This window comes from Pelobates fuscus, chromosome 12 (genome assembly GCF_036172605.1).
Source record: "Pelobates fuscus isolate aPelFus1 chromosome 12, aPelFus1.pri, whole genome shotgun sequence".
NCBI classification, from domain to species: domain Eukaryota; kingdom Metazoa; phylum Chordata; class Amphibia; order Anura; family Pelobatidae; genus Pelobates; species Pelobates fuscus.
This window is the reverse complement of record NC_086328.1, coordinates 7,491,017-7,505,466: the sequence shown is the minus strand read 5'-3', so window position 1 is coordinate 7,505,466 and position 14,450 is coordinate 7,491,017. Positions and strand designations below refer to the sequence as shown.

Below are 14,450 nucleotides of genomic sequence, written 5' to 3'. Positions count from 1 at the left end.
AACATTTCTACAGGATTACTGTTGAAACATGTTTGACATATCCATACAGAGACATGCTCGGACAGACTCAATTTATAAGTTCCAGAGGTCCATTACTGGCCCATATGTTAGCAACATTGTGCAAACTCTGCTCCAACCCACCACGCTAGACTACACTGTAATATATAAAACCACACCCACAGATAACAAATATTATAAAAATAACATGAATTTTCTCAATCTGCCTCAGGAATATAAATATGTATGTGAGTTGTTAAAAGTCAATGGGAAAAGCAATTTAAAATGTATAATATGCCAAATGCGACGGAACATATTCATGTCACCAGCAATCAAGAGAAGTGGCTGATGTCATAGTCACTTAACTCCAGCTGTTCGTGTTGGGACTTGATTGAAATCTAATTCTGGTTAATATTGTATAACTCTTCTCATTGCTATTAACCCTTTCACCCGCAGGGGCATGAGATTTGTAACAGTGCATCAAGGTAAGGTCTGCTGGTCTTGCCGAGCATAAAGAATTGATTGAAAATTGGACTCTCGAAAAAAAAATATTCAGCCCTGTCGAAATAATAATCAGTTCATTGCTGTTAGTGAAGATCTGATTATGCTGGCAAGAAGCAGAACTTACCCGAGCAGAATGGCTTTTTTATCAGCCTCGACCCAATGCCTGTTTATCAGCCTCGACCCAACACCCACCTACTGCACAAATCTACCCAATACCTCTCTACTGAAATCTACCCGATACCCCTCTACTGCACAAATCTACCCAATATCCCTCTACTGCACAAATCTACCCAATATCCCTCTACTGCACAAATCTACCAATATCCCTCTACTGCACAAATCTACCCAATATCCCTCTACTGCACAAATCTACCAATACCTCTCTACTGCACAAATCTACCAATATCCCTCTACTGCACAAATCTACCAATATCCCTCTACTGCACAAATCTACCCAATATCCCTCTACTGCACAAATCTACCAATACCTCTCTACTGCACAAATCTACCCAATATCCCTCTACTGCACAAATCTACCAATACCCCTCTACTGCACAAATCTACCCAATACCTCTCTACTGCACAAATCTACCCTATACCTCTACTGCATAAATCTATCCAATACCTCTCTACTGTACAAATCTACCCAATACCTCTCTACTGTACAAATCTACCCAATACCTCTCTACTGCACAAATCTACCCTATACCTCTCTACTGAAATCTACCCAATACCCCTCTACTGCACAAATCTACCCAATATCCATCTACTGCACAAATCTACCAATATCCCTCTACTGCGCAAATCTACCCAATATCCCTCTACTGCACAAATCTACCAATACCTCTCTACTGCACAAATCTACCCAATATCCCTGTACTGCACAAATCTACCAATACCCCTCTACTGCACAAATCTACCCAATACACTCTACTGCACAAATCTACCCTATACCTCTCTACTGTACAAATCTACCCAATACCTCTCTACTGCACAAATCTACCCAATACCTCTCTACTGCACAAACCTACCCAATACCTCTCTACTGCACAAATCTACCAATACCCCTCTACTGCACAAATCTACCCTATACCTCTCTACTGCACAAATCTACCCAATACCCCTCTACTGCACAGATCTACCCAATACCTCTCTACTGCACAAATCTACCCTATACCTCTCTACTGCACAAATCTACCCAATACCCCTCTACTGCACAAATCTACCCAATACCTCTCTACTGCACAAATCTACCCTATACCTCTCTACTGCACAAATCTACCCAATACCCCTCTACTGCACAAATCTACCCAATACCTCTCTACTGCACAAATCTACCCTATACCTCTCTACTGCACAAATCTACCCAATACCCCTCTACTGCACAAATCTACCCAATACCTCTCTACTGCACAAATCTACCCTATACCTCTCTACTGTACAAATCTACCCAATATCCCTCTACTGCACAAATCTACCAATACCCCTCTACTGCACAAATCTACCCAATACCTCTCTACTGCACAAATCTACCCAATACCTCTCTACTGCACAAATCTACCCTATACCTCTCTACTGTACAAATCTACCCAATACCCCTCTACTGCACAAATCTACCCAATACCTCTCTACTGCACAAATCTACCCTATACCTCTCTACTGCACAAATCTACCCAATACCCCTCTACTGCACAAATCTACCCAATACCTCTCTACTGCACAAATCTACCCTATACCTCTCTACTGTACAAATCTACCCAATATCCCTCTACTGCACAAATCTACCAATACCCCTCTACTGCACAAATCTACCCAATACCTCTCTACTGCACAAATCTACCCAATACCTCTCTACTGCACAAATCTACCCTATACCTCTCTACTGTACAAATCTACCCAATACCCCTCTACTGCACAAATCTACCCAATACCTCTCTACTGCACAAATCTACCCTATACCTCTCTACTGTACAAATCTACCCAATACCTCTCTACTGCACAAATCTACCCAATATCCCTCTACTGCACAAATCTACCCAATACCTCTCTACTGTACAAATCTACCCAATACCTCTCTACTGCACAAATCTACCAATACCCCTCTACTGCACAAATCTACCCAATACCTCTCTACTGCACAAATCTACCCAATACCTCTCTACTGCACAAATCTACCCAATACCTCTCTACTGCACAAATCTACCCTATACCTCTCTACTGTACAAATCTACCCAATACCCCTCTACTGCACAAATCTACCCAATACCTCTCTACTGCACAAATCTACCCTATACCTCTCTACTGTACAAATCTACCCAATACCTCTCTACTGCACAAATCTACCCAATATCCCTCTACTGCACAAATCTACCCAATACCTCTCTATTGAACAAATCTACCCTATACCTCTCTACTGAACAAATCTACCCTATACCTCTCTACTAAACAAATCTACCCAATACCCCTCTACTGCACAAATCTACCCAATACCTCTCTACTGCACAAATCTACCCTATACCTCTCTACTGTACAAATCTACCCAATACCTCTCTACTGCACAAATCTACCCAATACCTAACTACTGTACGAATCTACCCAATACCTCTCTACTGCACAAATCTACCCAATACCTCTCTACTGCACAAATCTACCCAATACCTCTCTACTGCACAAATCTAACCAAAACCTCTCTACTGCACAAATCTAACCAAAACCTCTCTACTGCACAAATCTACCCAATACCTCTCTACTGCACAAATCTACCCTATACCTCTCTACTGTACAAATCTACCCAATACCTCTCTACTGTACAAATCTATCCAATACCTCTCTACTGAACAAATCTACCCAATACCTCTCTACTGTACAAATCTACCCAATACCTCTCTACTGCACAAATCTACCCAATACCTCTCTACTGTACAAATCTACCCAATACCTCTCTACTGTACAAATCTACCCAATACCTCTCTACTGTACAAATCTATCAAATACCTCTCTACTGCACAAATCTACCCAATATCTCTCTACTGTACAAACCTACCCAATACCTCTCTACTGCACAAATCTACCCAATATCTCTCTACTGTACAAATCTATCAAATACCTCTCTACTGCACAAATCTACCCAATATCTCTCTACTGTACAAACCTACCCAATACCTCTCTACTGCACAAATCTACCCAATACCTCTCTACTGCACAAATCTACCCAATACCTCTCTACTGCACAAATCTACCCAATATCTCTCTACTGTACAAACCTACCCAATACCGCTCTACTGCACAAATCTACCCAATACCTCTCTACTGCACAAATCTACCCAATACCTCTCTACTGAACAAATCTACCCAATACCTCTCTACTGTACAAATCTACCCAATACCTCTCTACTGCACAAATCTACCCAATACCTCTCTTCTGTACAAATCTACCCAATACATCTCTACTGCACAAATCTACCCAATACCTCTCTACTGCACAAATCTACCCAATACCTCTCTACTGAACAAATCTACCCAATACCTCTATACTGCACAAATCTACCCAATACCTCTATACTGCACAAATCTACCCAAAACCTCTCCACTGAACAAATCACTCAAATAGTCATTTTACAAGTCATTGCTGAGAGACATTGCTGGAAGTATTGGATTATCTGTCACATAGTATTGTGCCACACTGCCTTGCTAATATCAATGTTAGGTAGTATACTAAAGACTGGGCACTGACTGAAATTTATTTCCACACCTCTAAAGAGACACTTTAGGCCCTATAACCATTTCATCTCATTGAAGTGGTTATAATATCTGGAGTCCATTGGCACGGTCCTTCCATTCAGTGTTAAACCATTTCCCAGCAGTTTTACACTGAATGAGGGTCCCTGGCTTCTCATAGCCCCGCCCTCACTAGAGGTGTGGCTAAGGCAGAGATCATGAACTTCCTTCCAGCCATACAAATTCATAAAAGCAATGGCTGCTGTGATAGGCTGAAAGCAGTCACCTGACAATCTCCAACCACAATCACACACTGCTCTGCAGGCAAATGCTTCCTCATTGGCTCAAGCAGCACAGAGCAGATCTGGTTATTTTGCATTTAACATTAGAAAAGGTTTAACATGGCCATGCTCAAATGAGCTCACAAGAGATTACAGCTAATACGCAGCATGTTGTGCTCGCATGCAGAATAACCATAACATGTGTCAGGATGGCAAGCTGCACATGTTACCATAACAACATACATACGTAGAAACATTTCCCAGATTTATTTTATCAGTAGGAAAAGTGTAAAGCTGGGGTTTATGTAACGTTAAATGATATCATGTAAAGTGTTTGAGTTTCTGAAAACCACTAATATTATTATTATTTTATTATTTATATAGCGCCATCAGATTCCGTAGCGCTGTACAATATAATATTAACCAGCTGTGGGCTGTCGGGTTGCCCTCACCTCCGCTCCTTTCTGCTGCGCAATCTGATGGATATTGTGGTACCATTCAAACAGATCCTCGACTCTGTCTGTGGCAAAATCCACCGGCGGGTCTTCAGGATGTTTTGGCTCCAGTGAAAACACAAACTGCTTGTTGTACTTCCCTTGTTGTAATTTTCCTGTAGAAACAGATTTGCACATATTTGTTTCAAGATTATTATTTTTTTTGCTAGTTTAGCATTTTCTGTAATTATCCCGACTTTTTAATTCTATATTTTCTTACCTTTTCCCAAACCAGCTAACGGTCCAAAAGTCTATTACTAACAAACGTAATCCAAAACTATTGAAGGGATAGACCCTCCCTGGGTTGATAAGGAGGGGGGGCATGACTGATGCAGAGATAAGGGGATGGGACAACATGGATACAATATAACAATATGGGGACTGGATATATATATATAGGGGACAGCTGGGTGGGGACTTACCAGTCAGCTTGGAAAAGTGCAGGGAAGCTGACTTTCCCTCCCTCTGTCCCTTCCTAGGGGTTAGTAATACTTGTTGGTCTTTAGTTTTTCTGTCTCTTCTTGTTTTGTCACAGCGTGCGGGAGTCCTGGCCAGCGCAGTCATAAGCAGAAGAAGGTGCCAAGGAGACTTGGGGAGTCGCAGCCTGCCGGGAGCTGATGGCGGAGGCAGGCTGCTCCGGACTCATGGTTTAACGGGATAGACCTGTCTGTTGGTGAACCACCCCAACAGCCGACAGTGGTGAATACTTACGGCATTAATTATCAATAAAGCTGTGGGGGTGTTCCTGCGGTAGTCAGCAGTCATGATTTGCCGGTGTAAGAAGTGAACTAACGTTCAACAACAGCTAATTTGTCTAGCAACATAACTATTGGATCTATTCTTCCAGTACACACCAAGTACAGTGAATTCATGGCTCATTACACAAGGTTTAAAATAAACATTTTTTGCACATGACCATTACTTATCGGGATCTTTTTAACTGCATTTATAACAAACATGCATTAAATCAGACGGCTCATGTTTTTGTTTCAACATAATAAATAAATGTTTGCTAATATGTTTTATTTGCTTTTTTTCCCCAAAATGTATCTAAAAATAAAAGTCTGATGGCTCACACATAGCATTCAGAAAGAAGGTTTAAGAGTACCTACTTTTACAAAAGTAATTGCATTAAATATTTCTACGGTATATTAAACGGTATACTGAACATTACTGGCTAAAGAGTATCACCACGTACTAAACCTTCAGAGAGCAGAATCAGCATCTCTATGCAGGGCCAGATTAACATAGGGGCTGATGGAGCTGCAGCTCTTTTTTTTTTTTTTTGCCGGTATTTTTCGCAGTATAAACAGAGATTACTCTGCAATACCAGCACCGACCAGTAGGGGTTGCTGTGTATGGAGAGAGGCAGGGATAGGAAGTTACAGCATATCCCTCCCTGCCTCTCTCTACTCACTGATCCGCGGGGGAGCAGCTACACAGCACAGAGAGTCCAGACAGCAGCTCCCAGCCTGCAGAGACAGCCTACAGCTCAGGGAAGTGAGGGATGAGGTAAAACAGAAAAATACAGGTAAGGACCAGCGCTTTTTTTTTTTTAAGAATCTTAATCTACAAACATATGTGGATAATAATATTATAATTAGCTGCTATACATTCATGTGATTCCTTACAATGTCACAAGTACAATATACAACCGAAAAAAAGAAGGAATGTAGCGCTTATATAAATGAATAAATGAATTAATCACCTTTTAAGTCCCTATCTGCACAACGCCTAACTATTGAGTCATATCGTTTGACTCCACATTTGTGAGTACCCACTTGGGATTTTTTATTGTATACTCTATTAGTACTAGCAATACTGCGCAATTGTTTGTACATTTATTCTTCCCACAGAATAAGATCCATATCAGCAATAGGGGTGGGTCGCCTATACGGACCCAGAAACAATTCAAACCAGAGCTGGGTCTATAGCTTTCCGTTTGTGAGTGCACAAATATCTTATTCATATTATACCACTCTGTCATATATGATCTATGCTACATCTAATTGTCTCTTGTAGATGCCTAGAGATTTAACAGACAACCAAAATTATCCTCCTATTGAATTAAAAGGGATGAGGTAAAGGCTGCAGGGAGACATGGGGACACTGAGACACTAGGGGACACAGGGAAACCTCTGGGGATACTTGGAGACACGGGGACACAGACACACATGGGGACACTGAGATATCGGACATAGACACTCATGGGGACACTGAGAAACTAGGGGACACTGACACCTGGGAACACTGAGACACTAGGGGATGCTGGGAGACACGGGGATACTTGGGGACACAGACACACATGGGGACACTGAGACATGGGGAAACAGACACACATGTGAACACAGACACCTGGGGACACTGGGAGACATGGGGACACTAAGACACTAGGGACACAATGTCCCCAATTGTCTCAGTGTCCCTATGTCTCCCAGCCAGTGTCCCTAGTGTCCCCATGTCTCCCAGTGTCTGTGTGCCCATGTCTCCCAGTGTCCCCATGTCCCATGTCTCTCTGTGTCCCTATGTCTCCCTGTGTATCAATGTATAGTGTCTCAGTGTCCCCATGTCTCTGTGTCCCCTAGTGACGGTGGAGATCTGTGTGCTAGGGAACAGTCCTTAGAAAGCATGGAGCGAGCGGATCATTAGACGCATTAATGCCAAGCTCAGGATGCTGTTGGCCAGCATGCATGATTGGCAGGCAGCCTGACATGCATTCATGCCAGGCTAGACTTCCAATTCTTTTGGCAGACACGCCTCCTTTTTGGGCATGTTAGTCCCTTTCGGGAGTTCTGGTTATATGATCTGCGTCAGTGGCCCACCCTTTTACACTGCCTATTGACTTCCGGCTTCACTGGACACTACTATTAGGTGGTATGGATTTACTTGAAAGGTTAAAGCATGAATTAGAGAGAGATTAGCATATTTTAAGAGAATCTGAGTTTTCTTATAGCTGCATCCTATGAGTTTCCCTCCGTCAACATCTCCACCAGATACATGACACTTAGTAGGTATGACTGTTTTAGTGGTTTTGGTTGATAAGATTCTGTACTTAGACCCCTCATAATTGTCAGCACCAGACCCACTGGGCTCTTAATCTGGCCCTGTCTCTATGTAAACATTAGGGACATGCTGACATCTATTAGAGTTGCAAGACTTTTCCATGTAAAATTTTACTGAACGTACAAGCAATACATTTAATTTTTAAATATCAAAGCAATGCTAAAGCCAAACGTCTTGAAAACCCGACATATCAACTATAAAGGTCTAATGAATATTTTATTAGAATTCATATTTGTATTTAACATTGCTGACCCTATGTTCAGATATACTCAGCAATCTCTGTTTAACTGAATCGGAGTGTTCTACTGTAACCGAGATACCCAGACAGGGAGCCAGCATTCAAGCTATATAAAAAGATATTAATCAGTACCTTGACAGGGCCGGATTACTCAGACAATCAGATGTGACTGATAGCAATTAAAGGGACACTCTAGGCACCAACACAACTTTGCTGCTTTTGGCCACATTGTTATGCTGGTTTGTGTATGCTCAAATCTTTCTAGTTTTTGCACACAAAAACACCTAAGCCACGCTCCCTGTGATATTTATGGCCAGCTCAGTCACTGAAAGCACTGCTCGTTATAAACTGCTGGAATCCAAGCAGCAAGCAATAGAGAAGGATGCAGAGGCAGACACACAGTAACGATATATCTGCACATCTGGTAATGCTGACTTTATTTTGCTTAATTGAAGCAGCTTTGTTGTATATAACATACAATTGGAGGGAATCCCAGGGTTATTACTTTTTATCCTGCTCAATGTGGGAGGTTGGAGTGGGGAAAGCATGGAACACACAGCGGAAGGAATCCCGGGGACAATGCTGTTTGTCCTGCTCAGTGTTGGCGTAGGAAAGACATGGAACACGCAGTGGGAGGGAATCCCAGGGTTATTAATGTTTGTCCTGCTCATTGTTGGAGTGGGGAAAGCATTGGACACACAGTGAGAGAGAATCCCAGGGTTATTAATGTTTGTCCTGCTCAGTGTTGGCGTGGGAAAGACATGGAACACGCGGTGGGAGGGAATCCTAGGGTTATTAATGTTTGTCCTGCTCAGTGTTGACGTGGGAAAGACATGGAACACGCGGTGGAAGCGAATCCTAGGGTTATTAAGGTTTGTCCTGCTCAGTGTTGACGTGGGAAAGACATGGAACACGCGGTGGGAGGGAATCCTAGGGTTATTAATGTTTGTCCTGCTCAGTGTTGGCGTGGGAAAGACATGGAACACGTGGTGGGAGAGAATCCTAGGGTTAATGCTGTTTGTCCTTCTGACTGTAAACATGGCTAAGCTTTGCAATGTCCAGTCTAAATGTAGGAATGCAGCATAATGAGAGGTTTCCATAAAGATATTGTGAATACCTTTTATTTTTAGATAATGTATCCTCACGCTTTAACAAATACAGGTATTTCTAGCAGGAGCCCTCGAGCTGTGTAAACATTGCCTGTTACCTCAATACACGCAGAGTGTTTAACAGGTTTACAGCTGTAGCTCGCTGCCTGTGGAGTGCTAAGTGTCATGAAAGCTATGATCCGGCCAGCGAGTACCAGGGCTCGGAGCTATGTGTCTGCCTCATCTTCTGGCACCTGTGCATTCACTCACTTCAAAGTCAATTAGTCTGTGAAATGATCTAGTTACTTACTGATATTGTATGTTCCCAAATCAAAGATTCCCCGGCACAGAGAGCCCAACGGACTGTCCTCTATAATCTGAATGGAAAATAGAACATTTTAATCAACAAGCAGTCAGAACTGGAACTTAATAAAACCACGCCAATATCTATAACATTCCTCATTAAGGTCTGTGCACCAGTATATGAAGATTTAAAAAAAGCCAAACAGCATCAGGTACAGAACTAATGGAGGGTTTATGTATTTGCATTGTGTATACATCATTATAAAAAAAGACAGATAATAAGCAATGATCTAAGCCAGTGTTTCCCAACCCAGTCCTCAAGGCACACCTACCAGTCCAGGATTTAAGGATTACCCAGTTTTGTCTAAGGTGTTATTTCTTTTTTTTCTAAAAACACCTTAAACAAAACTGGGTAATCCTTAAATCCTGGACTGGTAGGTGTGCCTTGAGGACTGGGTTGGGAAACACTGATCTAAGCTATCAGACCTGTGTTTTACTCCTTAAAGGATCAATCTACGTACCAAAACCACATCAGCTTGCTGAAGTGGTTATGGTGAAAGGACCCTGTCAATGCATAACCATTTAAAGCTCATTATTTTTAGAGATACTAAGCTTTGGAGTGTGTAGATCCACCTCTGGCTATCATATAGCTGTGAAATATGTCTTCCCTGGCTGTGTAGATTAACTGTACCCAAACTGTGTGTACGACCATTTGACAGACACTGACTGCGTTCCAGGGGACCTGAACTGGAACCAGGCCTTAACTCAAAGTATTTGACTATGGTAATGATAGATTAGTCTGTGCTGAACTGGTTATGGATAAGAAGAATTACTTTGGACATACTGAGTTTACTTGTACCTATGAGTAAACAGACTCCGTTATGTGAATGGTATCCTACATGCCAAGGTTATACACAATCCGTGAACCGCACAAGATTAGCCTGACCGTTAGGTAAAATCTTGGAATGCTCCAAGGTCAAACACAATATCAGGACAGGACGAGATAGGATTTGGATAACACTTTTTGTGGTTTTTGATTTCTTACCAAATGCATGTTTGTTATGTACAAAGAATGTGCTGAAAGCTTACCTGATTGGCAACTGTCTCTGAATCATTTATCGATACATCCTTCACGTAATTTGAAGGAAAAAATTGTTGTATCTTGTCTCCATAATCTCCCCTCCACCTGTAGATTAAGCATTATAGTAGCATTATTAGGTATTTTCTAAACACAAGCAATGAGTGTAAACAGACATAAATGCCGTGTGTTTTGAACAGATAAGAAAAACCATCTCCATCATTGAGATTACAAACAGATCGATCATAATTCCGTAGTGACTGGTGAGTGTGATGATGTCATGATATAGTTAACGTTGCTAAAACTGTAATGTTTTAATGAAATGCAATGTTAATGTAAGAATTGTCTCTGCTGCCACCCAATTAAGCGGTATTCATACCAGCCATCGGAAACCTTGGTAACATTGTGAATCAGTGCTCCGGTGCAGAAGCTAAGCTCATCAGGTCGCGTGGCCGTATAGTTGTACAGAGCTTCGACGGTTCCCTGTGGGTAAGGGGGAAAAAAATCAAGGTTAGAATATGTTAAAATGTAATTAATGAAGGCAAAAAAAATAATAATTCAATTTATTTGTATATAGAGAGAATCTCCATTGTATTATACCTGGACACACATACAGGGAATTGAAACTGAATGTCAGATTTAAGGCCAGAGTAGATAAACTGAAACCGCAGCTGACTTGGTGAATTTTACCATTTCAGCTATTTTAGCCTTGAATTTGAAATTGTCTTTGAATTCTCACTTCAGAGAATATCCCTATCAGTTACACTATCACTATTTCCATGTGGACCTTCTATCCTCTAGTGAGCAGCCTGGATACATTCAGGGTTATTCACTACAGTGAGAATTCAAATTTAAGTTCAAAATAGCCGAACTAAAAAAATTCTCGAAATCCCCAGTGTTATCAGTTTGGCTAATTCTAGACTTAAATTGGAAACTCACTCTGAATTCCCCCAGAAATCTCATTTTAGTACATAGCCCTGTTTTGTGTGATAACCCTCCCTATTATTAATCTACATTATATTTTACCCTTTAAGGTGTTACATAAAGTCACATATTGTGCCTCTACCCTACAACCTGAGCCGATGAGGACATTTGGGTGCACTGCTTGCACACATCACACCATCCCATTTCTAGAAGACTGTAAGAATGTGGTTATCATGGGCATTAATGAGGTCATTGTTCATTTCAAGGTCAATAGATGCTGCATTTTAGAGTATAAGAGGGAAACGGTGCTAGCTTTATTTCTTTATCCATTTCGTTGTGATGTTGTGAAAAGAAGAAAATGTTTATATTTGTAGTTAAATCTGAAAACACACATTAGCATTCTGTGGGTTCTTTACACCTACAAAATTAATAATTAATAAGCAGTGTGAGAGCTGGGGGGGATAACATGAGACACAATGGGACTACAAGAGGTGTAGAATGTAAGAGGAGGACCGGCACAGTTCCTTGAGACAGACCATCTACTGAAGTGGAATGTTCCTGCTAATTGCTCTACAGCTGATACAATCACCATGGAAACCAATGGAATGTTCCTGCTGATTGCTCTACAGCTAAAACAGTCACCATGGAAACCAATGGAATGTTCCTCCTGATTGCGCTACAGCTGACACAATCACCATGGAAACCAATAGAATGTTCCTGCTGATTGCTCTACAGCTGAAATAATCACCATGGAAACCAATGGAATGTTCCTGCTGATTGCTCTACAGCTGAAATAATCACCATGGAAACCAATGGAATGTTCCTGCTGATTGCTCTACAGCTGAAATAATCACCATGGAAACCAATGGAATGTTCCTGCTGATTGCTCTACAGCTGAAACAATCACCATGGAAACCAATGGAATGTTCCTGCTGATTGCTCTACAGCTGATACAATCACCATGGAAACAAATGGAATGTTCCTCCTGATTGCTCTACAGCTGAAACAATCACCGTGGAAACCAATGGAATGTTCCTGCTGATTGCTCTACAGCTGATACAATCACCATGGAAACAAATGGAATGTTCCTCCTGATTGCTCTACAGCTGAAACAATCACCGTGGAAACCGATGGAATGTTCCTGCCCACATTGAATTGGTTTCCTCACAATAACTCTTGCTCTATAACTATACAAGTGCACAAATCATTTTAACCTGCAACAAATCAAATGTTGCTAATCTACACCTGAATACAATTGATCAGTCATGTAAGTCCTGGACGGATCAATGTGTTCAAAAGCAAATTAACAGGAATTTAATGTGTTTGTTGCAGGTGAAAACGATTTGTGCACAAGTCTATCCGTAGCCCACAATGAATTACATCAGATGGCTAGTGGGAAAACACAATTATAGCAGTTAAAATGTATGGGGTTTATCCACTAAACAGCAAAGTAAAATCGAAATGCAAAATGTAGGCATAAATAGTTCATTTGGAGGATTTCCCTAATGTATGCTATAGTAACAGCTTGTCTAGTTTATCTTAAATTCTGTCATTTTGTTTTTATTGACCTAATAATTGCTAGTTTAAAAAAAAAAGCCCCTTAAAAGAACACTCCACACACATAAAGTACTTCAGTCGGTCATATTGTGACAGTTTCTAAAATTGCATATTTCAACAGAAATTGACACTTTTATAATTGGAGGTAGAGACATCTCCCTGGCTGTCAACCAGACAGTAAGAGTCAATCAGGCAGCCAGAGATAGCAGGCGCATCGAGCACTCAATGAGAAGCCTCTGGTTGGCTTTTCCCATGGCACAGACTGAAACTCTGAGCTGGGGAAACACAAGGGGTCTGTAAAGGCTGCTGACAGCAAGTCTGCATGTTTTATAAGCATTTTTTTTTATATACCCACCCATGAAAAAACATGTATGTTTTTCTTTGGGGGATATATCTACTAAATTGTTAGGAGTATAAAGTTTGAGTAGAGCGTTCTGTTAATGTTCTGGTATAACCAGCAATCCATACTAAGTAAAACTTTACAAAAAGCTATCACATTGCTAGAAGTGTGAAAGCAAGCCAGAATCCTTCCTGGGACAGTTAAAAACACGGATACAAAATGTCACTGACTACTCTGCAGCTTTCAGGGCAGATGATATGCTACAACAGTTATGAAATGAAAGGATTTGCCTAATCCCCTGTCCTGAAACTGTTAATGCTCTGTGCCCTGAGGCTGTGCTCTTCAAAACAATATTCACCTGTAGAGGGCGCTCCAGCATCCTGAGATAAGCAAAGTGGTCCGTTTTGGTTTTTGTTAATCAATAAACATAGTTATATTACATCATTTCTCTGCAATGTAACAGCATCTTACATTACCGGGTGGCATCTATATTTAGGATCTAGGGTTAACTTTTATTTCCGGGAATCAATTATATATTAAACATGTTTGTGTGTGTCCCTATTCTCTCTGCTAACACGTAACCTGAAAAATATTTCAGGTGTCTCGCACACGCAGTCAGCGTACATTCCAATAAATTACTTATTAAGGAACGAGTTACGCCCAGTGTTATAATTAGCATTTGTATTTGATTATAAATGAGAAAGTAACTGTGGATTGACTTCCAGTTGAATCCATACCATTGCTGGAGAGATCTCCTCAGGATCCACGTATAATTTAGTCACATCATATATTGCGCTGAAGTCTTTTTCCTAAAACACAAGAAGATTAGTTAATTCTGGTGAAAATAATGAATTCTACGCTGTGCC

At 41.0% G+C, this 14,450-nt stretch overlaps 1 protein-coding gene across 2 annotated transcripts in view; it reads right to left on the bottom strand.

Annotated features, from left to right (window-relative positions):
- PLCG2 (phospholipase C gamma 2) overlaps positions 1–14,450 on the bottom strand; it is a 136,861-nt gene that overhangs the window by 15,922 nt on the left and 106,489 nt on the right. For both annotated transcript variants that reach the window (XM_063438256.1, XM_063438257.1), the window contains exons 21-25: positions 14,322–14,393; positions 11,143–11,252; positions 10,775–10,871; positions 9,693–9,759; positions 4,952–5,109 (exon numbers count right to left, since the gene is read on the bottom strand). In XM_063438256.1, coding sequence (XP_063294326.1) covers positions 4,952–5,109; positions 9,693–9,759; positions 10,775–10,871; positions 11,143–11,252; positions 14,322–14,393 — 504 coding nt within the window. The remainder of the gene's footprint in view (positions 1–4,951; positions 5,110–9,692; positions 9,760–10,774; positions 10,872–11,142; positions 11,253–14,321; positions 14,394–14,450) is intronic.